A 25,043-nucleotide genomic window follows, 5' to 3' on the forward strand; every position below is an offset into this window, starting at 1 on the left:
ATACTCCTTTTCGGTAGTGAACTTTGGGGAACATCTGAGTCCCAGATAATTGAAAGAGTACATATTAAGTTTTGTCGTTATGTTCTTGGTGTATCTAAATCATGTAAATCTATCCCACACTGTGCCATTCGTGGTGAACTTGGTAGAAATGCACTGTTGGTAAATTCACTTATTAACTGTATTAAGTATTGGTTTTACATTTTATCACTGGATAATAACAGGTTTTTAAGACAAAGCTATGAGTTTCAATACAAAAGGCAGAGAATGGTAAAGAATGCTGGGCTATGAAGATCAAAAATATTCTGTACTCTTACGGTTTTGGTGAAATATGGATTGCTCAAGGTGTTGACAATGTAAATTATTTTATTGATGTTTTCAAACAGAGATGTAAAGATATTGATATACAAAATTGGCGAAATGCATTAAGTACATATTCATCACTTACTTTTTATACTCAAATCAAAGAAAATCTAGTGGTGGAAGACTATTTATTGTGGCTGGAGAAACCATTTCATAAAATACTTCTGACCAAAGCCAGATTGGGTGTTCTTGAGTTAGAATATGTTCGTGGAATATGGTTTAAGGTTCCTCGAAATTTACGTATTTGTAAAATCTGCCACACTGGTGAAATTGAAGATTTGTATCATTTTGTATTAAAATGTCCTGCTTATGCTAATGAAAGAAATCGCTTATTGCCAGAGTGTATTACAAATTTCAATTATTTTATTACTCTATTTCAGTCTAGAAATCAACAAACTATAATTTCATTATCAAAATTTATTTTTAATGCTCATAAAATCAGGCAAACTCTTTTGCCCCCTGGTGATGGGTAAATATATTGTGCTGTACTTTATTGTATTGTAAGGCCGAAGGCCTATATATACTGTGAAATAAAATCTCTCCATATGGAGAGAACTGAACTGAACTGAACATACTTGTCCTCGCTATAGCTGCTGGGCTAGGACCACTGTATCCTCTTGGCAACTGCATACAAAGGCTGGTCCTCCGTCAACACTGGCACAGGATTTACATGAGTAGTTGCTTGTCTGATGACATCCATACCATGCTTAACCATAGCAACTGAATGCGCTATATCTCTAAACAACGGTAGCTGTCCAATTCTTGCTGGTGGTTGAGGAACTGAATCCTGTAAACAAAGTAAGCTGACCAAGCTGGTCATCCACTTAGTTTGCATTTCATCTGAAATGAGTATTAGTGATTCAGGAATCACACAACTGATTATATTTTAGGGGGTTGTGGCATGGTGTTAGGCAGGCCTTGTGGAGGTATAAAAGTGTAGTTCTCAGGCAATGGCTTGATGTGTTTGGATTTAGGAATGGATGCATTATATAGAACTATTCTATTGTCCTGGAGTGGAGTACCAGTCTCTTCTGAATACAAATGCTGGGTGAGAGACAGTCACGGTGGTACCATGGAATGCAGCACATGCTAAAGTTGACGTTGGGTTGTGATCTATGTTGTCCAGGTTGCCAGTGGTATAACTAGCTCATATATGTTGGATAAACAACTTCATTATGATCATAAATAATGTCTATGACCTTGCAACACGAGACAGAAATGCCCTTATCTTCGATGAGACCATGATTTCTCGTTTTGTTGTGAATCAGAAGGCCCAAGTACATAGGCAGAAGTGTTTCTCGTTCCACAGTATGACGTACAAAGTGGCTCTCGGCCCTGCGTGGCTTTCCCAGCAAACACAAAACGTTTTCGACATCATTCGCAAAAGGTAATAAAAGGTTGTCAGAAAACGTTTAAATGTCGGGTTATATAAAGGGTATATTAAGAGTATAAAACGTTTTCATAACCTTAAAAAACATTTTTGATAATCTAATGCTCAGCAAACAAAAATGTTTTACAGAAAACGTTTAAATGTCGGGTTATATAAAGGGTATAAAAACGTTTTAATAACATTCCAAAAACATTCTTGAAAACTTGATACAAAACATTCTAAACAGAATGTTATTTTGGGGTTGAAAAAATATTTTGCGAAAAATATTTGCCCAAAATATTTTCAATAACGTTTTAAAAACGTTTTCATGACCTTTATATAACCCGACATTTAAATGTTATTAAAAGGTTTTGAAAAAACATTTTAAGAACATTTCTGTGTTTGCTGGGTTCAAATATTTTAACATAATGTTATTTAATTATTGACACAATATTTGGCAAAATGTTTGCAAAAATAGTTTACAATAACATTTTTGAAAACATTAAAAATATTGTTGTAGTGTGTTTTCATACAAAACGTTTTAAAACGTTATCATGACCTTTATATAACCCGACATTTTAATGTTATTAAAACGTTTTTACCTAAACCAAAAGCCAAAATATAACTTATTTAAAACGTTTTTAAAACGTTTTTGTGTTTGCTGGGTTTACTGTGTTGAACATAATAAGCTGCGTCAAAGAAGAGACAGCACTGCTGATTGTTTTGTTATGTGCTGTCTTCATATAATACCAGCGGAGTCACATTTTAAAATAATTATGGCAGCAGTTATCATGAATAACAATATATATGGGACTCTTGACATTACAAATATGGGTATTGCCACCAATTTTAGCATCCTGTGGTCTTCACAGGCCATGATATTCAATATACTATGTTTAAATGGCGTCCATTTTGAAATCCAAGCTGGTCCCTTAAGGGATCTAAAATGAGCGTTTATTGCGTTTCGACAGTATTTTTTTTGTGGGACATGAGAGCACCTCAGACCTATCGAATTGCATTCTGAATACGAAGCATGTCTTTCTGATATCAAATAATTTTCATTTTTGAAAATCACAATGTAATACAAATTTTATGACAAATTATAAAAATTTGATATTTTTCAATTTTTTGATATATAACAGTCCTAGAAGTAAATTATATAAATCTAATGATATATTCTTAAAGTGTATGTAGCAGGGAGGAAAAGCCGACGAGTCAATTGAAAATTTTGACCTTTCATATTGAAGATATGGATTTTATTCCCAAAAAGACCTAATTTTTTTTGGTGTTTTGGGAAAAAAAATCCATATCTTCAATACGAAAGGTCAAAATTTTCAGTTGATCGTCGGCTTTTCATCCCACCTACATACACTTTAAGTATAAATCATCAGATTTATAAAGTTTACTTCAAGTACTGTTAAATATCAAAAATATCAATTTTAATGATTTGCCATAAAATGTGTATTAAATTGCGAATTTCAAAAATCAAAATTATTTGATATCAGAATGACATTCTTCGTATTCAGAATGCAATTGATATGTCTGATGTGCTCTCATGTCCCAAAAATAAATACTGTCCAAACGTTCATACCCCAGCCCTTAAGGTAACAGTTCTCATGTTTAAAAGTACTTTTATACAAATATGGGTATTGCCACTGATTTTAGCAACCTGTGACCTTCACAAGCGGAGAAATTTAACATACTATATATTCAAATGGCGGCCATTTTCAATTCCAAGATGGCGGCCAAACGGCTGCTCGGAATATTTGTATCCGTAGCTTTTTGAAATCAGTACACCTTCAACCCCGTATATGGTCGAATCCAACCAAAAGTGTCCACGGGCCAAAAATAAAAGTCCGAAATAAAAATGTCTCCACAATTTTTTCCTTTTGCCCATTGATTGATGACATATTGGCCTTATAGAAACCAAAAGTGCCATTACTAATCTTGAAAAATAAATCCAGGACGTGTGATAGTAAATGTGATATCAAAACCCAATGTTACCTACGAATACCACTAGGATGCTTTCACTATCGCAATACTAATCAACCTAAAACAAATGGAATATTCCCATTAACGCTTTTTTCGTGTAATGTAGACCACAGGGTATCAGGAAAATGCTAACTCAACCAGAAAATATTTGTTTTTATTTTTATAACGCGATCAATATGATCTTAGTCAATTTATGCTAGTTAATTTTTGAAAATGAAGTTTAGGTCAGTTTCTGTATTTTATTTATCAAATGAGTATGAATCAATTTACACATTGTATAAGAACGAGTATGATATATGTTTTCAAGAATATTAGGAATTATACGCATACACCTAACGCTTTATACAATGAAAAGGTGAAGAAACCCGGGTATTCGTAGGTAACATGAGCGATTTAACAATATCTATATTGAGTTTATAGGTTTAAATTTTGCTATTATGGTAATGAATTAATAAAATGGTAGTTTTTTGATCCCTTTCAGATGGTACGTCCAAATGAATAAATGCTATTACCTTAGATCAAAAATTTTTTGATGCTTTTAGCAAGATTTTGACAACTTCATTTTGATATACAAGTAGTTAATCAGCAATTTTACATAATAAATAATTGTTGAATGAATCCGTATATGGGTAATAATAGTGTCCTGGGGTACCGCTTAAAGTTTTTGACAATTAATTTCCATTGGTAGGGACACTTCATTACACATGTCATGTATTATGCTGTATTCGTAAGTAACATTTCAGTATTTGTAGGTAAGAATTAGACTTTTGGTGGATATCGCAATCAAAACTTCATTTTATAAAGCACTTTGAATGTATTATTTTCTTTATGTGCGTTTATTGATACTTTAGACCATATCATGTATTAATAATGTCGGTTCACAACGGTTGAAAGAGGATTGAAGTAAGAAACACAGGCACTAAGGTGACTTTAATTTGCTTAATTGCACACAAATCGCTTAAAACCGTTATTGCAGACTTGTGAAGTCCATCTTGGAGTAAGTTACGTCTTGTGGCCTTTTCGTTTGAGGGCAACTACAATTAGCTTTATACCAGGGTCCATCAATGTGTTGTCTAGATCATGAGACAATGAGAACAGTCGTTTTTCCATGGTATTCGTAGGTAACCTTAGCGAAAACGTCAAAAGTTACCTTCGAATAAATCAATTTGGACACAAATTACTAAGAAACCAGAAGGTCGGTAAACATTTAAAATGAAGCACACATGACAGTTGACAAATCCAAGTATTTATCCCTTCTAATCTTCTTTGAATCTGATTTTTCTTTCAAATGAGCAGACCGTCGTCTATTTCAGTACATATTTTTTACCAATTAAGCCGTATTCAGTTTTGCTTGGTGGGCATGTATGTTAATTTTTTACTTTCATTGACATATGATTTGATAGCAAACATACAGGCCTTCGTTATGTACCAATATGGGCATTGGCATGAATGGCGGTGTTTCACAATACTGTCATGATGTCAAAGTGTATTCGTAGGTAACATTCGGTTACCGAAATTTACCTACGAATACTTGCTTTTATTGTTGACATCTCAGAAATATTTAAACGCAGGTTATTGAAACTTGGTAGAAATAAAGAGTGTATTACCCTGCACCTATTGCTTAACTTTTGTTTACCATTCTCTCACTTTGTGGAAATGGCACAGCTTTTAACATGTATTCGGAGGTAATGCATATTTTTTACCAAACCTACCTTTGTGCCATTTACAATTTCTGGCAGCTAAACACAATAATAAAGATGTCCGAATGCAATGCATTTCAGTATTGGACATATCAAAGCTTGTATCAATTGCGCATTTATTAGTGATTTCCATTTTTAAAAGATATATCTAGTGCTAGGAAAAATTGTATTCGTAGGTAATGTAAAAAAATACCACTCAAAAAATTATCACAAAAATTTCATAATTATGTACAAATATGTGAAAAATTGAACAGGCAATCTTTGAATACACACCTTTCAGGAAATCAATTTAGATTCAATCCAATGACTTCTTTTCATAACTGATTTAGATGTTTTAAAAATACTTTAAGAAATATTTTGAAAAAATGGGTAAAAATAGCATGTTTTGGGGTCTCTGTGTCTAAGTTTTTCACAGAAGGGGTCTTATTATATATGGCGCGAAGCGTATGATCAAGGCGAATAAACACAATACAAAAACGAATGCCAATTGATTAATACTTTTAAGTTATGGCCCTGAACATGCCGTGTACACTTTTCGTTGGATTCGACCATATACCTATTTTCATGATTTCTGCCAAAAGTGAACATCTCATCCAATCTATGTCACATATCCGCCTCACTATTATAGTTAATAACAGGTTTACAATTTTAAATTATAAGTTCAGCATGCTATAATTATTATGTAGTAAATCGATAGAATATGACGGTGATTGTTGAGGTATGATGCTTGACAGAGTGCTTGATAGAATTGGACCGTTCTAATATTCTCCTCCGCCGTCAGTGTACGTTCCAGTCACCCCACATCAATAGTGAGTGCTGCGAAAGGCGGAGGAGACTCAAGATAAAGTTGACGAACAGGGGGGTGCGTATTCTTGTGTGTATCGTAGGTCCAGCAGTGGTTGTAACCATTCCACCCGGCTTTGCCCTTTGAACTCTCACCTTCTGGAAGCAGCGCCTATGATTTAACTTTTCATGGCGAGGTTAAAGTTCACGCTGCTGTTACTTTTTTAGGACGCCGCAAAGGCTAGCGACAATATGGTACGTTCCAGGTACGGCGCGGTATTGTTTTGGAATCACATGTAGGCCTAATGTGCCATAAATGGGGATGATTATTTTAGATGGAGACAAATTAGATACACATAGCCTGGAGAATACTGATTTCGGCAGCAGTTTAGAGTTACAACATGGAACTCTGTGAAATTTATGTTAGCAAGAAGTGGTACAAAAGTTACCATGCATAAGTGAAGCCTTCAAACTTCCGATCGGTTCGCGGTTCTTGTGTGTTGTAGTAGAGACAATAGTGCTCGATTGTTTTGTAGACTCAAAGAAGCGGCAGACTGAAATATCTCCATCAACGAACGGTGGTATTTCGCATACATAGGGTCTTTTTATCTTTTCAGTTTCCGTAAGTCTATTGTTCAGATACGAAAACGCAAGTGATTCAGTAAGTTCACTGTAATCTGACTTCATTGTTAACTTTGAAGTACCAATCAGCTTATTTCAATAGAAGCAGCACTGAAAACTTAAACTAGTCAATTGCAGGCTGGACTAGCTTTAAACTAGTCAAACTGGTTAGTCAAGCCTGCTTGACTAGCTTAAGCTAGTATTTCAACCTAGTCAAGCCTGCTGGACTAGTTTTCAGCCAGCTGGACTAGTTTTTGATTAGTCCAGCTGGCTTGACTAATGTGATTTGACCTGCTGGACTAGTTTTAAGGATTGACTAGCTTATGGTTAGTCAAGCGGGAATGACTAGCTTAAGTTGGTAAATGAAAATGGACTAGTTTAACATTAGTCGAGCTGGCTTGACTAGCTTTAAGTTAGTCAAGACGCCTGCTTGACTAGCTTAAGTTAGTCAATTTGCCAGTAGTCTGTGGTATGTGACCTCTGACCCAACTGAAATCTATAAGCGGGGAAACATACATTTTGTAACCGTCAACTGCTGAGGTCAACTGGATACTGCTGTCACTTCACTACAGAGCAACATTCTCAAGTTATTGCCACAAAATGTCCTGGAATTAATTCATCAAGATTTTGTAGAACACGAACTAAGGTAAGTCTTGCTTTGTGTTGATATATGTAAGGTTGCAATTTGTTTTAATATTACATCAGAAAGACAAAAATAATATCAGCTCAGAATGCCAGTCACTAACCCTATATGCACTATGTACAGCAGTGGTAACAGCACAATACAACATGCATACGTGCTACTACTAGTAATTTTATTGTTTATAGCAATCATGTGTGCACTATGATATTCTACAATGTACTTGCAATTGGCATGATTGGGCCTTGGTCATCAATTAAAGTGTAAGTTCAAGTCTTGGCATCTTTATAATGATATAAAGGTATTGGTAAGCTAGCTGATGAGCCCAGATCCTCCAAGTTAAATTAGGGACTGCCTGTGTACAGTGCAGTGTGTAATTATATTATAACATAAGCCGCCACTGAGGATGGGGGTAAAGTTGTGTACTGTTTTTGATACTTTATTCTTTGTTGCTATAATTTATTCTAAATGAATTAGAAGAAAACTACTTGGAATAAAGTGAAATGAAATTGGGAGAGGGGGGGGGGTGTTGGCTAACCGAAAAGGGGGGGCAATTTTGGCACACATTCATGGGGCACCTTTTAAATAAAATGATCTTAAAAGGCGTAGGAAACAGTACGGAAATGCTATGTAAATTTTCCCGCTCGCAATATGTTTGCAAAATTGGATCCCAAAAATTTGGCACATAGGCCTAGGGGGGATTTTGGGTAGGCCAAGAGGGGGGGGGCAAGCATTTTGGGGCATGCCGTTTGGAAATTCCTCCAGGGGCTCTCAACTAAGAAATGCTATGTGCATGGGCTGCAAAATTATTAATTATCACTTTCTTTAGAATAACAACCACGACCCAAACAAAATCTACAGTCGACATTATACCATTTTAATGTCATGTATTTTTTTCATATAGGCTCTGTTCCTTTTTTGACGATGCAACCGTGAAGCTTGAAAGACTCAACATATACAGTCTGGAGGATTTCACTCAAATAACAAAGGTAATTGAAAAAATGTATGACCAGATGACAGCCTCAACACATTTTGGGTTAAATTGCTGCAAAAAGTGAAAATTTGAGGGACCAAGAAAAATATGGGGGGAGCAAATGCCCCGTATTGCCTCAACTATTGGTTTTATGGCCATTGTGAAACACATTTTTGCTGCTAAATGTTAAAACTGCTACTAGTGCAATTTAACTCAAAAGTCATCACCAAGAAATTAGAAATTAGTGTGATGCCAGCCTCAATGTGAGGTATCTTCAAAACACAACAGAATGCCAGAATCTGACCATGCCCTTTAAGACAGTACGCTATATTTGAAAACACTGTCCCTGGTGGTGGAGTGGACTCTAAAAAATGATGTGGAAAAATACATGACCAACCAAAATTTTGGAGGTGTAAGAACATCCTTAAATTTTGGTGGTTTAATTGGTGGGACTATTACGGAACCCCCAAAGTGACATGGAAGAAAAAAAACTTGGGGCCCGAGATTGTAACTTCCCAGCAAACACAAAAACGTTTTAAAACGTTTTTAATAAGTTATATTTTGGCTTTTGGTTTACATAAAAACGTTTTAATTACATTAAAATGTCGGGTTATATAAAGGTCATGAAAACGTTTTAAAACGTTTTGTATGAAAACACACTACAACAATATTTTAAAAAGGTTTTCAAAAATGTTATTGTAAACTATTTTTGCAAACATTTTTGCCAAATATTTTGTCAACACTTAAATAACATTATGTTAAAATATTTGCACTCAGCAAACACAGAAATGTTCTTAAAATGTTTTTTTTTTTTTTTTTTAATAACATTTAAATGTCGGGTTATATAAAGGTCATGAAAACGTTTTTAAAACGTTATTGCAAATATTTTGGGCAAACATTTTTGCAAAATATTTTTTCAACCCCAAAATAACATTCTGTTTAGAATGTTTTGTATCAAGTTTTCAAAAATGTTTTTGAAATGTTATTAAAACGCTTTATACCCTTTATATAACCCGACATTTAAACGTTTTCTCTAGAACATTTTTGTTCGCTGAGCAGTAGATTATCAAAAAATGATTTTTAATGTTATGAAAACGTTTTATACCCTTAATATACCGTTTATATAACCCGACATTTAAACGTTTTCTGACAACCTTTTATAACCTTTTGCGAATGATGTCGAAAACGTTTTGTGTTTGCTGGGTTGGGGCCCTGACATCGTAACTTGGAGTCCGAGTTAGTAACCCGGGGCCCCAAAATACTATCTCGGATTCTCGGCTTAGTAAGTCGGGGCCCGAGTTACTATCTCGGACCCGAGTTACTAAGTTGGGGTCCCGAGTTACTAATTCGGGGCCCTGAGTTACTATCTCGGGCCCCAAGTTACTATCTCAGGGCCTGAGTTACTATCTCAGACCCCGAGTTACTATCGCGGGGCCACAGGTACTATCTCGTGCCCCAAGTTACTATCTCAGACCCTGAGTTACTAAGTCGGGGCCCCAAGTTACTATCTTGGGGCCCGAGTTACTATTTCGGGCCCTTATGTACTATGTCGGACCCTGAGTTACTATGACGGGACCCCGAGTTTCTATGTCGGGACCCCGAGTCTATGGGACCCCAAGTTACTATCTCGGGACCCTGAGTTACTATCTCAGGGCCCCGAGTTACTATCTCGGGACCCTGAGTTACTATCTCTGGGCCGCGAGTTACTAAGTCAGACTCCGTTTTTTTCCTTCCATATCACTTTGGGGGGTCCGTAGACTATACATGTATTAAACTGTAAATAAAGTTGTCGCTGACACAAAATATTTTTTTTTATTTTTTTCAGATGTGAAAGCAGGAATATTCATTTTGCCTATTAAAGTTTAACTAATAGTAACTTTTTGTATAATTTGCTTTCAGGTGCTGCTGAAATGTAACCCAACTGTGGTAGAAATAGACTTCCAACAATTGCAACTCATCAAGAAGAAAATGCTGTACATCAGTCGTGCAAAATAACGAGTTAAGACGTTACACAAACAAGTAGTGTGAAAAAAGAACCTTGCACTGATTTTGCCTGTAAAAGATGGATTTATCTGAATCATGCACATGAAACTTGTCTGATTCATGATTTGACGAACATTCAAAATTGATTCATCAAAACTCTTGATTGCGGTGACTTCATTATTGTGAATATGAGTGACAAACTTTAATGACTATTTTTCTCACAATCAGGCATTAAAAAAATTATATAATGCCCTTTCCGACCAGCGGTGGTCCGCTATCTAAGGACCACTATCTCTAAGGTTCGCTTTCTCTAAGGTTAGCAAATATGAATTGTAGATTTAAAAAAAAGGAACATCATGAGTTTGTTTGCTGGATGACTATGCAATGACGTCACTGCCATATCAGGGTGAAAAATGATATCATACCTATCCATGATGCTTATTATGTATGTTAATTTGTATGACATCTGGATAGACTCTATACTGTGAATTGTAATCAATTAACATGATCAATATTAATGTTTTTAATCTGTCAAACCAAGCTGTTTTAAACAAAAAACAGTTAAGGTTTTGACAGATTAAATACATTTATAATTAGTTATTTATTTACTAAATTTCATAAACAGAAATCTTTGTAATTTATGTTTAAGGCTTTTATATGAAGAGTTGGGTATATCATAATGTTGGATGCAAGATAAGAATGTCATAAAGTTTTTTCTAATGTTATTTTGGACTTTGAATTGTTTCTTATTTCAGAATCTATTGTGTCCAAAAGAGGATAGGATACAGTCTGTGGTGGGTACTAGGTAGGCAGATGAAATGAGACAACATGGTCAGAAGAGAAAATCAAAATCCTCGCCAACATGCAGGTCTAGTTCTGTACTAATTATTGGTGCTTGCTTTTGCTTCATATTTCACTATTTATGCTGCATGATTCAAGATTATCTATGGAATAATTCTTGTAAATTCATGCAGGGAAGCAATAAGCAAACATTAATCTCTCTAGACTAAATCCACATGTGGCTCATTTACTTTCCAATTGTATAACCCTTATCAGACTGTATCCAATCTGCAACTGCATGTATGGTTTGCATTAGGTTTGTTCGGCTGGCTGGACTAGCTTGAGGTTAGTCGAGCATGTTAGTCAAGCCAGCTGGACTAATGTTACATTAGTCCAGCCCTTAAATAAGCCCTTAAATCACAAAAAGTCCGCTTATGAGCATGTCGCGCCCCAATGCACTTGTGCAGGGCCACAGTGTCGCACTTCCCTCGTATCAATGTTTATCTCCCTATTTTGCTTCCTCCTGCCCCCCCCCCCTCCCTCCCCGGTCCCTACTCTCTCCTCTGGGGCTTTCTCTTTCTAGTCTTTCCGTCTATCCTCTCCTCTCTTTCTTCCTCACCCTCCCACTCTCACTTGTTCAGTCTCAAGTATCTCCCTCCCTCCCAGTATCAGTATGATCCATGACTGAAAATAAGCTCTGCAAAAATAAACATTTAAAATAAACCCGAGTCTTGCATATAGGCCCAACCAATTATCAGATTAGCTTGCCATTGGTACGAATGAATAGAATACATTATCTTTGCTCCAATGCAATTATCTTGTATTGCATTTCAATATAAAACATGATTACCAAATCACCACTTGTACGCGCCTCATTGGGAGATATTTGACTATTTCAGACGCTCGTTTCATCGCCAATATGAAAGACTTTGCTTATAACTTGGCAACGTGGTTAGTATATATTTCAATGCAAGACAATTTTTACGAGCCACTTACGTCTAGGCGTAAGTGCATATACACCAAACACAAGTCAATTGAAGCCGTACAATTTACCGCGAATTTAGGACCGTAAAATTTAGACTCTTCTTTTGTCTAGATTAGCACCCAACCGCACATCTCAAGGTTTTATGTAAAAATCAATATAACTTACCAAAACGAAAACTGAAATTCACGAGCTTCAAATTTTCAGTAACTAACAAAAGGCTAGAATAAAAGATTGGTCACACCTGGGAGACTACCACTTCAGAATAACAATGACTTACAAAAACTATTACGGATACGGAAACAGAAACTGAAAAGATAAAACGACGGATAGTGTGTTATCTGTCTGTCAAGTAGAGCTGAAAGCTTGCTCAAGAGATGGCTTAGATAAGTAACCATATAGCAAAAGTAAATATTTATAATAATTGTAAATTTATCTCTTGTATGATATTGTATTTTGATTGACAGCCACACTGCACTTATTAATAAATAATCATAAGTTGTTATAAACAGTGTGTTTGTGTGTTTAGTGTTGAGTGAACTCTGTAGCAGGTGATTTGGCCTGGGTCATTTTAGTGACCGTAACACAATTCAATTACTGCCCCTCAATGATTTCCCCCTTTTATATTTCCTTCTTTCATCCACTTTCATACTTTCTCTCGTACATTCCTTCCATTCGGCCTACATTCATTAAATTATAATTTACTTTCCCCTTCCCTTCCTTAAGTTCCCTTCGTTCTCTTCCTTTCGTCTTCATATTCTTCAATTTCTTCCCCTTTCTCTCATTCCTTCCCCTTCCACTACATTCACTTAAATTACTCCCCTGGAGATTACTTCCCCTTCCCCTTCCTTAAAGTTTTCCTTTCCTTCTTCATTTTCTTGACCGTCTACCTAGAGTTCTCCGTAGTCCACTTGCCCATTGTGCATACTCTTAAAACTCCGATTTAATTAATTTGTGCACAATTGATAGATTTTCACATCTGATCTTTTTAGTCACCGTACTCCCTCTGTTTGTTGGCTTCTCAAGTGGACTACTTACTTTCGATTGCGGTTAACACGACGGTTGTTTATACATGCAAAGATAAAATCGTATAAAAATGTAGCTTTACTTTACTACCATTGATAATAATAGAAGGAAAAAAAAATATTCTAAAGGATTTGATGCCTAAAATTATATGCAGGAAGATCATAAGTCGTATAAAAACACCATGCATTTACAACATCTCTAATCTCTAATAAAATTACTTTAAACACGATAAGATGAGTTTATAATATCAGTGACTGTTTAGCCATGTTTACAAATGCATTGTTGTTTCCTTAAGGGATCTAGTATGAGCGTTTATTGCGTTTCGACAGTATTTTTTGTGGGACATGAGAGCACCTCAGACCTATCGAATTGCATTCTGAATACGAAGCATGTCTTTCTGATATCAAATAATTTTCATTTTCTGAAAATCACAATATAATACAAATGTTATGACAATTTATAAAAATTTGATATTTTTCAAATTTTGATATATAACAGTCCTCGAAGTAAATTATATAAATCTAATGATATATTCTTAAAGTGTATGTAGCAGGAGGAAAAGCCGACAGTCAATTGAAAATTTTGACCTTTCATATTGAAGATATGGATTTTTTCCCAAAAAGACCTAATTATTTTTGGTGTTTTGGGAAAAAAAATCATATCTTCAATACGAAAGGTCAAAATTTTCAATTGATCGTCGGCTTTTCATCCCACCTACAACACTTTAAGTATAAATCATCAGATTTATAAAGTTTACTTCGAGTACTGTTAAATATCAAAAATATCAATTTTTCAATCATTTGCCATAAAATGTGTATTACATTGCGAATTTCAAAAAATCAAAATTATTTGATATCAGAAGGACATTCTTCGTAATCAGAATGCAATTCGATATGTCTGATGTGCTCTAATGTCCCACAATAAATACTGCCCAAACGTTCATACCCCAGCCCTTAAGTTGCTAAGATAATTCAGCAATATCAAGGATTACTATCAAACTTCTCACAGCTTCTCGGTTGGCTTAGTGGTAACGCACTGAGTTTCGATTCCCACCTCTGCCTATTTTTTTCAAGGCTGAGAAAAAATGCAATTTCTGATTGCAAACTTATTTGGCGCGCGATCTGAGCGATCCTTTTCTAGTGGCTGTTACAGGCACACTCCCTGGAATCCAAACCAGGTTCACGCTCATTACACTGCCCTTAAAACCATATTGTTATATTTCCATAAAAATAGTATTTCACATCTGCCAATTAAACACAAGTCACCCAATTTCGAAAATTGGACGTTGAATGTACACTATCATGAATATTGATTGGCAACAATTTCCAATATGTCAGCGCTCAAATCGGAAACAATAGATGGACACATGCTGCAGCCCGTTGATTATACACTATCCCCCATACTTTCCCTGATATGTTACTCTCCGTCGTCTTTATGTGTATCCAAAATAATATTGACTGAGAAATTGAGTGATAATAAATCGACCTGACCTGGACCTGGACCACAGGAAAAGCGCATGCTCAGTATATATGTGCTTGTTTATTTTTTAGAGTCGTGCGTGTAAACTGTGTTTGTGATTGGCGGTATCTGTAATGTGATTCATGTAGCAGGAGCATGATCAGGTGATTATTCATTATTTATGCATAAATTGATTTGTAATATTTTAAGACTATTTTAATATTATTACGTGTGCATGTACATGTATATTTTGTAGGCTATATCGGACCAAAACAACTGGTCACAGCATGCTCTAACGCACAATATCATTTAATACTATGAACACCCGGCACCAACAGCAGTAGAGCCATTGTATTTAATTTTCTATACCGTGCCAATTGCTGCGGCAATATAATACATGTCTGCCATAGGCCTATACATTATAAGTTATACAAGGATCTTTATAAAATAGATCGAATTCCCTCTCTGTTATAATTTAAAGCCATAATGTACAATCTTATAATTTATTTTTCCAACCTGATATTTGTAAGGCCAAATAAAAAATACACATGTTTCACGTCCCCTCCCGCTTCCTTTTTTGAGGTTTCTTCAATTTTATTTTTATTTTTTGAAATTCAGGTATAATGTTTCAAAAAATATGTCTAGCAAGTTGAGATGCTTTTTTATAGCCTTGCTAATATACAAGGAACACTTTTAGAAGGTTTTGTGATAGTTAGAGGGGGCCTATCTCTCAGAACAACAAAATAATAAAAAGCGGCCTCCTCCTTTTTCCAGGCATTATTGTATAATAATTATGCTAATAATAAGCTCTAATTATGGGTATTTACACCAATTTTGCAATAAAAAATTTAAAAAAAATAAAATAAAAAGGGCTTCTTCCTCACTTTTTTCAAAAACCCGGACGTGAAACATGTTTATTATTTTACTTGGCCTAGTCCCAGCAAACACAAAAGTTATATTTTGGCTTTTGGTTTCGGCAAAAACGTTTTAATAACATTAAAATGTCGGGTTATATAAATTAGCTTCGCGTAAAATATATTTATGTATACCTTTTCCTGTTGTTTTCTCTGAATGCAAAGACGAAAACGAAAATGTGTTCTGATTCTCGTCGGTGGGTGTCTAGTGTTAACATTATTATGGCCGGTAACTGTCGTGTTTGGGATGCGGCGTGTTGGAATACCTACAATTAAACCATTTGCAATAAAGTAAGGACTAAGTTTATTCTTCATTTACAGTATAATTTTATAGCTTTGTGGTGGAAATGTCTGCGGTGCTTCTCAAAACCTTAAAAAAACGTACATTGCTGCACGTACCCCTTATCCATGTTAACCCATACTCCCCTGTTGCGTACGGCGAACCTTCACTTTTTCTCACGGTTCCTGTTGGACATTAACTTCATTTCGAGGGCTTAAAGCCAGAACTACCTATGTCCATTTATTTTCTCAATTACATGTTACTCATTTCGGCAACAAATGGCCGGTTAATAATTATGCCCTCCATAATAAACATAAGTGACTTTGGGGTATATGCATGGTCACCATGGTCACTTAAACAGTTAGATAGACACAAGTGACTATGCATACCCCTAAGTCGCTTACATTTCCGTATGGAGGCAGAATTAACCATCCATTTATTACCGAAATAAGTAACATGTAATTGAGAACACAAATTGACATAGGGTCACGTTTTTTTTTTTTTTCACCAGTTGCGTAGCATGTGTATTTTTCAAACAAATCACATGCTTTTACAGGTTTGGTACTATAACTTCAAAAGTTTACATTAACCCAATAAAAGTATATATTCTGAGAGCATATACTCAGACGATTTCAGAAACAATACAATGGGAGTCATTATACAGGGTGACCCATATAATATACAGGGTGTAACAAGCAAAATAAGGATGAAAATATTAATTCAGTTAGGGGTGTCACCCTCGACGTACATTGATAATGTAAAGTTTTGACACATGTTTAATATAGTTAACTTAATTGCCCACCCAGCCATATGGAACTTTTAGCGGTCAAGTACTTCAATTATGTAAATACAGGGTGGTCAAAAATCTATCAAGATTTATATAAATTTCTTCAAAACACCCCTTATCTGGCACTGCAGATGCAAATTTTCATGATTGAGGCATGTAACTAGATGTAAAATAAGCTCAACAATCCAGTTTTGAAAGTTAAAAGAGAATTCGACAAAGCGTTTTCGTAAAAATGGACTTTTTAGATCAAAAGTGAGCATGAGGGCGCTCTTTCAGATTTGTCGCAAACTTTCTTTGTTTTACTAGTTTTTAGTTTTCTGAAGTAAAGAGGATCACAACCAAGGTCTGCTTAAGAAATTTGAGTCTTTTATCATGTTTCGTTTGTCCATAGCACCCTTTTGAATGTTGCCTACATTAAATCCTATTCAAATACATAGAGGGCAACGAACTTTATTAATGTAGCAACAAGTAATTAGTAATTTTTAATTGTCTAATTAACACATACTGAGGCAATGAATGCTAAATATGATATCACTTGGCTGAGATCAAGTACAGATAAGTAGAAATCCATCAATAATGTTTATTGAAGATCATGTGGCGTAGGATCACCATTGTACAGCATTGTGATCCTCCGCCACATGATCCTCGGCCACATGAGCCACCCCTGACTAATTAGACTTAACGAGTTACAGTAATTAGTACAAATGAAGTTTTTGTTTCAGAAATTGAAAGACCAATGTCTAAGGAAAAAAATAGTACTAAACAAGCTCATAATAAAATATCAAATAAACAAGCTACATGCATGTAAACACGTCTTGATGAGTAAGAATGCAACAAAGCCACCATTTTTAGGTGCCCAGTATACAAAATATGACCATAGGTGGTTCTGGCTTTAAGCCCTCGATTTGGTGATCACATGTTTCTGCTGTCGCATCAAAAACCCGTTTTGGGTCCCCCGAGGTCCCCGTTTTACAGACGCCCTCTTTAGGGGCCAATACAGAATAATATAATAGTAAAGAAAGTTTATTTGTTTCGACCGACAATCATGTTTTGTTGTTTCTTTATTATTATACATCCCGTGTAGAAATGGACAGAAATCGGTGGCAAAAGACGTACATTGTAACACAACTCAGAATATATCCCTTGACGCATGGTAAGACATTTTCTAACCCAATTGTTCATACTGGTACAAGAAATTGGTCTGGCAATATATAGGGCCCACAGCTTATAAGTTCCCCCTGATACTTTGGTTTAAATAAGTCGAAAAATATGTTACGAAGTGTAAAAAGGTATGTTTAGGCCCTACATGTATAGACCTGTTTATTTTACACATGTGGACCAATTTATAGCGTCACACATCATTGCGTTCAGCCACAATGGTTAATTATGTAAGAAAAGAGGCCGTTTTCAAAGTTGCACCTGAGTCCATAGCAGTCAGGTTGTCCTTAACAAACACATAAATAGGCCTGACCAGGGGGCGGGGGGCAAAGGGGAGCAAGACATATTTTAAGGGGGCACCTTTTGGCGACAAAATCAGTTAATATTACAAATGCGCGCGAAGTGCGCACTTTTTGGGTTAAAATGGCAAAATATAATGTAAATTTGGTCAGAAACACAAAAAAGTCTTAAATGTCGGGGCGGTCACCATCCCACGGGGGGGGCAAGAGGGGGCAAGACAGCTCCCCCCCCTTGGCTACGCCTCTGGGCCTGACTTACCGTACCGTAGGCCTATTTGTTTAAGAGTTGACTCCTATGGACTCAGATGCAACTTTTAACACTGTTTAAAACGGTCTCTTTTTTACATAATGAACCATTGTAAATGAACGTAATGACGTGTGATCCATACCATTTTACACGTTTGCATTTCGTCAAATATTTTTTGATTTATTTAAAAAGTATTTAGCGGTGAACTTATAAGTTGTAGACCCTATAGCTGCCTTTTCTTATTCAAATTTCCGATCACAGTTTTAAATGTCAAGTCTAAATCAAAAGGAAAGTAATTGACATTCTTTTTATTTTTTGATTCTTATAAGTCATACGTGCAATTGTAAAATTCAGCATATTGGAGCTATTCCACGCCGTACTTCATGCATGCACAATAAAACAGCGATTTAAAAAAAAGGGAAAAAAGAGCGCAGTGATTTATAGTGCACTACGCACAGGTACACCGTTGATCCACAAGCCTCAGCACACTTTACAGGTTGTCGCTGACCACTACGGCCCCACGTCATTCCATAAATCATTTAACAACAAATCAGGGACTTCGCTGCTTCAAAAGCGCACACCCTAGACATTCCAATAACCATCGCAACCAGGATCAGCTCCCCGAGTTTCGTACGGGTTATAACGAGACAATTAGCAGTAAGTTCCTTGTCTGGGGACCACCAGGGTTCGAAGCCGCAACCTCTCGGACCATAGTCGAACGCCTTAACGATTGAGCTAACTTGACTACCCAGGAAATATCGTAAACGTTTTACAGAAAACGTTTAACTAGTGGATTTTATATATTATTTTTCAAAATAACATTTTCAAAACTTGCTGCAAAACATACTAACGGAATTGTGACATCACTGATGATTTATCTATTTTGCAATTTTAGTTATTTTAGTCAGACGACACGATGAAATGCCAGGGGGTGGCGGGGGGTGACAGAGTAACGACTACTATTACGCTCCTGTTTTTCTCCGATATACATACTGACTCTGGGATAGACTTTGGCTGTGTTGACACCATGGAATATATATTTGTTCACATTCATAAGAGATGGTAGTCCCTCCAAAGCATTTCATCGTGTCGTCTGACGATTGCCTCTTTAGGCATGAAACTCAGAGTAACAACCTACCTATTCTAGAAGTCTGTTCAGAGAGTAGATATTCTTGAGAGGGCACTCTATTCACGTGGTTTCTTTTCCAACGCTAAAAGATCACGAATTTTGGTGGTTTGCAATGAAAAGTGTCCGCACTATCGATTGATTACGTAACTGTTATGAATAATTTATTAGGTTTTTCAATGCAATCGCCTCGACCCATTAATATATATTATCTGTATTATCAAAGTACTTGGAATAGCAATCCGGTGAGTTCACTGAACTACGCCCTAATACTGATGGAGTTTTAATGGCGTTTAATGGCGTTTCTCCTCTCCATACACAGATGAACAAATAAAATAGATGAAGGTCAACACGTATGACCTCCTATGTGACATGTTATATGTGATGTACACAAACCTGAATATCATAAAGATCAGTATTCGTTTGTGCATATGAACTGCACATTTACGTTGCTAAATATTACTCATTATATATTATGACAAAATTGGTATTATGCCAATACGGTATATACATTATATATAAAACGACTAAGATCCTACTATCATGGCGTCAGGTCAAGGTGCACAGGTAGATCCGTGTTTTTTTTTATTTTCATTTCTTTTTAATGAAATAATTAAGGTTTTCCACTGCACGGGGGCCACAAGGGTGATACTAATTTTAATGCTATATTTTCAAAACGAATACGTGTTCCCGGTTGCAATATTTTTTTCCGTAGTTAACATTTGAATAGGAGAAACTTATAATGCATAATGTACATGTATAGTGTTACATGTATTATAGGCTAGGTTCCACCACATTGCGATTAATTTCTTCTTACTTAACAAAAAGAAATTAGATACATTAGATTTAAAATTCTACCAAAGGATTGATCGGGGTTCGAACCAACAACCTATGTATGCATAGTCAGACGCTTTACCACTGTGCTACGAGTAGCTCTGCAAGAAATGCGTCTGTTTAACATACTTATTGATTACGGAATAAAGCGCAAACACACGATATACTATTACTAGTGAACACGGTATAATCTCCGATCAATATTAATAGGTATATAATTGCCTAAACAGGCTCCCTATTCAAATGTGAACTACGGTTAAATAATCCGCTTCCCGGTTGGCTCTATAGCGATTTCACAGAAAAGGTATTTCTAGTACACGGCTGTTTGATGTATATAGAATTGGCTTCATTATTAACTGAATGCAAACTATAGATGGCGTTATATCCTAAACCATATTTCTTGATTTGCAAGGGTTAGGCGATTGATACTGCCATTAAAACAGCTTGAATAGGTAAAAAAAAGCAACAAGGAAATTTTATAAACATATTTTATCAAACAATAAAAGGAATTATTTGTAGTAAAAGCTTGAAAGAGTATTTTCCAGTAGCTAAATAGCGCCACCAATTTTGTCATTAATAGATGCATTTTATATCCAAAAAAGCTTTAAAAAAATAGTATAAAAGTGAATAATGTTGTAAAATAAGGGAAATTAAAGTTGAGAACGACTCAAAAGCATCTGTATACATTAGCATGATACCGCTTTTAGCTGTTTAAGCCTAAAATTTGGTTGTACATGATGTTTTGTTTGAAAAACTAATAAATGATCCCTTAAAACAACCGTGAGTACAATGCAGCGTCGGACTCTAGCTGAGAGCGTAGCCTAAGTCATTACGGACTACAAGAAGGGCTCTCCGTACACAAATGAACAAAGGAGGGTAGTCTCCTCCGTGACCAGCTTGATTTCTATGGAGCAGAACCAAATTGGCTGCGGAGGAGACGGGTCATTTTGCTATGCAAATGAGGTTGTGTCGGTGCCCTGGTCTGTTCTTTGACTTTTTATACGCTCTCCCTTTTTGGGATTGAGGACTTTATCAGGGAAGAACAGATTGACTTTATTCAACAGATAGTCTAACTATGAGTAAAATGTAGTTAGTTTTTTGCGACTTTTTGCGACTCATGTCGACATTAGAAAAAGATCAGAATTTATTCACCAAATGTTTGTTGACAAAGAAAACTGGAATCAGCCATTACACAAGCAGCCCAAAATTGGACAAGCGATTGCTGGTACTATACTTTTCTGGTGGTTACCTAAAAGTAGCAAAAGGGCAAGCAAGCAAGAGACAACTTTGTTGATGTGAATAAACATCATGACGAACTCCGCCGGGACAAACCTGGAGTACATGTAAGTTGACTCATAAAAAGCAAAGATAAAAGGGCAAAGCAAGCATGCTAGAGACAACTTTGTTGAGTGAATATACCTCATGACGAACTCCGCCGGGACAAACCTGGAGTACATGTAAGTTGACTCATAAAACGCCCAGATAAATATTAAGGAGACAACTTTACCCGGTATGAAAATACCTACGTGGTGAGCTCCATTCGTGATTACCTATAGAGCCGGTTGCTCACTAAAATGCCGCGGTCTTAGCAAAGCTGAGGCCTTCAAATATAAAGATAATTGATCAAAGCATGATCTCAAGGAAAAAGCAAACATTGACTGGCTGAAACCTTCGTTTTCCATATAAATACATAGCGTGCTCCACTAGACTACTGAAGCCATAATTGCTCTTCAGGAAGATTACCTGACAGAAAAATAATGATTGTTTTGAAATAACTGGTTAATTTAATGTAAGAACTACACTATTACATTAAATATCAAAATTCGGACAGAAAAACTGCCCTCACGCACTTCACGTATCAATTATACTATAAGTATCGAGTCACATTGCCATCATTTTGTGGTGAATATAATCTGCTTGGTTGGCTTTGTTACTCGACTAGTAATAGTAATAAATACCCACTCTACCTATTCACGAAGCCTCATCTATGACAATGATAATTCTTATACTAATTCTGGAAAGTATTTCATATTTTGTTTTGAATATGAATAATATCTTCAATCAATATATTCCCTGCCTCCACCATTAATGGGTGTGGTGGGTGGGAGAAAATTTTTCACCGATATTCCTCCAATGCTTCAACGACAGAGAATGACGCTCTAGCTCTAGCAAGCAATACCGACACACGTGATTGGACCCCGCATCGCACCAACGAATCACGCCATTGGCCATTGGCCAAAGCTAGTTACCCGGGAAACCTGACCTTTGACCAGGCCTGAAACTTTCTTTCTGCAGGTGATAAATTGAGTTTCACCGCGATGTACGCAATGAAACTGTATTATGTTACTTTCCATGACTGTTTTTTTTTTTCAGTAAAATTTTCTGCGAAGGGCCTCTATTAGCAGCAGCACAAAATACTTATATTTATAATGACTCTAAAACATTTGTGGATTTACATCTTAAGGGTTCCCCAGGTAAGCTTATCAAATTATTATACAAACTATTATAATGACGCCCACTATGCATGTGACTATGGAGGCAGAACTTTTTGAATGACCCTCGTATAATGTTTAAACAAAAATATTTGTAGGGTGAGTATACATGGTATATTGGACATATACCCGGTATTGTTATACATTAAACCCGCTAGAGCAATACAACTAAAAATTAGACAACGCATTTTAATGGTAGGCCTATATATTAAGATAGAAAACATAATATGAACAAAAATTGTATACCAGCCACCTGCGAGAGACATTGCTTACAAGTTTGTTAAATATTGAATTTTATATACTTTCTGTGTTCTGTATATTATAAGATTGTTTATCAAACAGGCATTGTTATATCTTCTTTTACTTGCAGATGATGTTCTAGTTGCTTTTGCTAAAGTGAAAGACCCGGATGATACCGCAGTTATGAGTAACTTTGTGAAGACGCACTTTGATGGACCTGGCACAGAGTTCATGGAGTGGATACCTAGAGACTGGGAACAGAAGTAAGAATTTTTGAAGTTCAGTGCTATTTAAAAAGATCTATACCAAACTTAACTATAGTAACTGTAGATGTTTCTTTGTTATGCTGAATCCTTTCCCTATTTTCTGTGCACAAGGTCCTTCCTATACAGGTGAATGCAGAGGAAAAGAGTGTATCGCACGAGTATAACGTGCGATGTAAATATCGCGATAGTTGTGTCAAATAATGTAATGTCCGCCTTTGCATTCAAACGTATAGGAAGACCATTCGCTATGTAGAAGGTCATTTCGAGACTTACTGTACACAAGCTGTTATGGCAGCGCGGATGTGGCCACGTGCGTATTTATAAAAGCGAATTTATAAATATAACCGAAGTACACTGCCTATGGCATTCTCACATACCTTAGCTGTGACGATCCACCACGAATGTGATGTAATATCGGAAAAGCTTGTTTTGTAAACGGCCCATTGAACCTCGCAATAGTGTTTTTAAAAAGTATAGCTTCTTTTCTTTTCGTCACGTTATTAACTATGCTATTCATCTTGTGACATCTTGTTTTACAGTCCGGAATTCTTATCCAAGATCAAGGACCACACCCTTAGAGAATGGGCAAAAGATTTAAACAGATTATGGAAGAAACTGGGAAGAAAAGTAGGTGTTTGGTAATTATTATGATTTATTAATTACAATAATTATCATCCCCGGTTATCATCACGGCTAACTAATAAAGAATTAATAACGTTTGATTCATATATGTGACCGTCCACGGCGAATGAGCCGTAAATTCCTCCCCTGGTCAATTTTGTTTTATTTCGTGTTTAAAAATAAACATCATAAACTTTAAAATGGTATATCATTTGACTTCAAACGATATCCAGAAGCGGGGTTATGGTTTGTTAAACTTTGCTCCTTCAACAAAATTATAGCTTTTTACGTTTTTACATGTGTCTCTTTTTCCACATTGTTGGCAATAAATATCAAACAGTCATAATTGGCGGTCATTTCAAATCATCACCAAGTCAACGAGGTTTAAGAAAGTTCTCTCATTGTTGGTTATGCATACCTGTACAAAATACAATGCCTGGTAACCCACCACTTGAACAGGATTTAGCAAAAGCAAACAAAGACCATAGCTATTAAAAGTTCTATAGTCGGCCATCTAAGGTAGAAGCTTATTATCCACTTCAACAATAGGATTATTGATTAGTTTTTGACTATCAAAATGAGACGGATGTCGGGCCAGCTTAAGTTATCGATGAATACGACCTTCGTACACATTTTACACCGTAACACAGAATACAATTTAGGGAATGTACGGCTCGTTTGTGCTGCCGGGTCACATATTTAAGTTGGGGGAATCGAGACGCGTGCCCCTTTCACTTTCGAAAACCTGCCTACGCCGCTGATGATAATGTCCCAGTAAAATGTTTGAATACATTGTGGCACTTTTATGAGTAATACTTTTTGATATTAAAATTGGATCTTTATAATGCGCTGCTTACTAAATCGAGATGCACAATGTTTACAAATTTCAGGAGATTTGAGATTCAACGCTATTAGCCAAAAATGTGTTATTTCCAATAGTTCTTTTATAACTGCCATTTAAAAAATAACTCTAAATGTATATAGACTTGCTCAAGTCCTTTCGGACCTGAGGTCTGTGATATGATATCTTGTTCTTTCGTTTAGTTTATATGGCCCTGGTCACTCCATCGCCAAGCAACAGTTCTTAAACATGTTTAAAATAGGCCTACTAA

At 36.0% G+C, this 25,043-nt stretch overlaps 1 protein-coding gene and 1 long non-coding RNA gene across 2 annotated transcripts in view; one reads left to right on the forward strand and one right to left on the reverse strand.

Moving 5' to 3' along the window:
* The window catches only part of LOC140170072 (uncharacterized), a 176,439-nt gene extending 164,061 nt beyond the window's left edge, over positions 1 to 12,378 (reverse strand). The window contains exon 1 of the long non-coding RNA XR_011861473.1: positions 12,206 to 12,378. This is a non-coding gene — a long non-coding RNA (uncharacterized lncRNA). The remainder of the gene's footprint in view (positions 1 to 12,205) is intronic.
* Positions 12,379 to 14,711: 2,333 nt separating this feature from the next.
* The window catches only part of LOC140170073 (trehalase-like), a 31,266-nt gene continuing 20,934 nt past the window's right edge, over positions 14,712 to 25,043 (forward strand). The window contains exons 1-6 of the mRNA XM_072193392.1: positions 14,712 to 14,831; positions 15,747 to 15,872; positions 17,733 to 17,801; positions 22,686 to 22,786; positions 23,175 to 23,307; positions 23,850 to 23,937. Of these exons, the coding sequence (XP_072049493.1) occupies positions 14,824 to 14,831; positions 15,747 to 15,872; positions 17,733 to 17,801; positions 22,686 to 22,786; positions 23,175 to 23,307; positions 23,850 to 23,937 (525 nt within the window). The 5' untranslated portion in view covers positions 14,712 to 14,823. The remainder of the gene's footprint in view (positions 14,832 to 15,746; positions 15,873 to 17,732; positions 17,802 to 22,685; positions 22,787 to 23,174; positions 23,308 to 23,849; positions 23,938 to 25,043) is intronic.

This window comes from Amphiura filiformis, chromosome 14, assembly GCF_039555335.1.
Source record: "Amphiura filiformis chromosome 14, Afil_fr2py, whole genome shotgun sequence".
NCBI lineage: Eukaryota > Metazoa > Echinodermata > Ophiuroidea > Amphilepidida > Amphiuridae > Amphiura > Amphiura filiformis.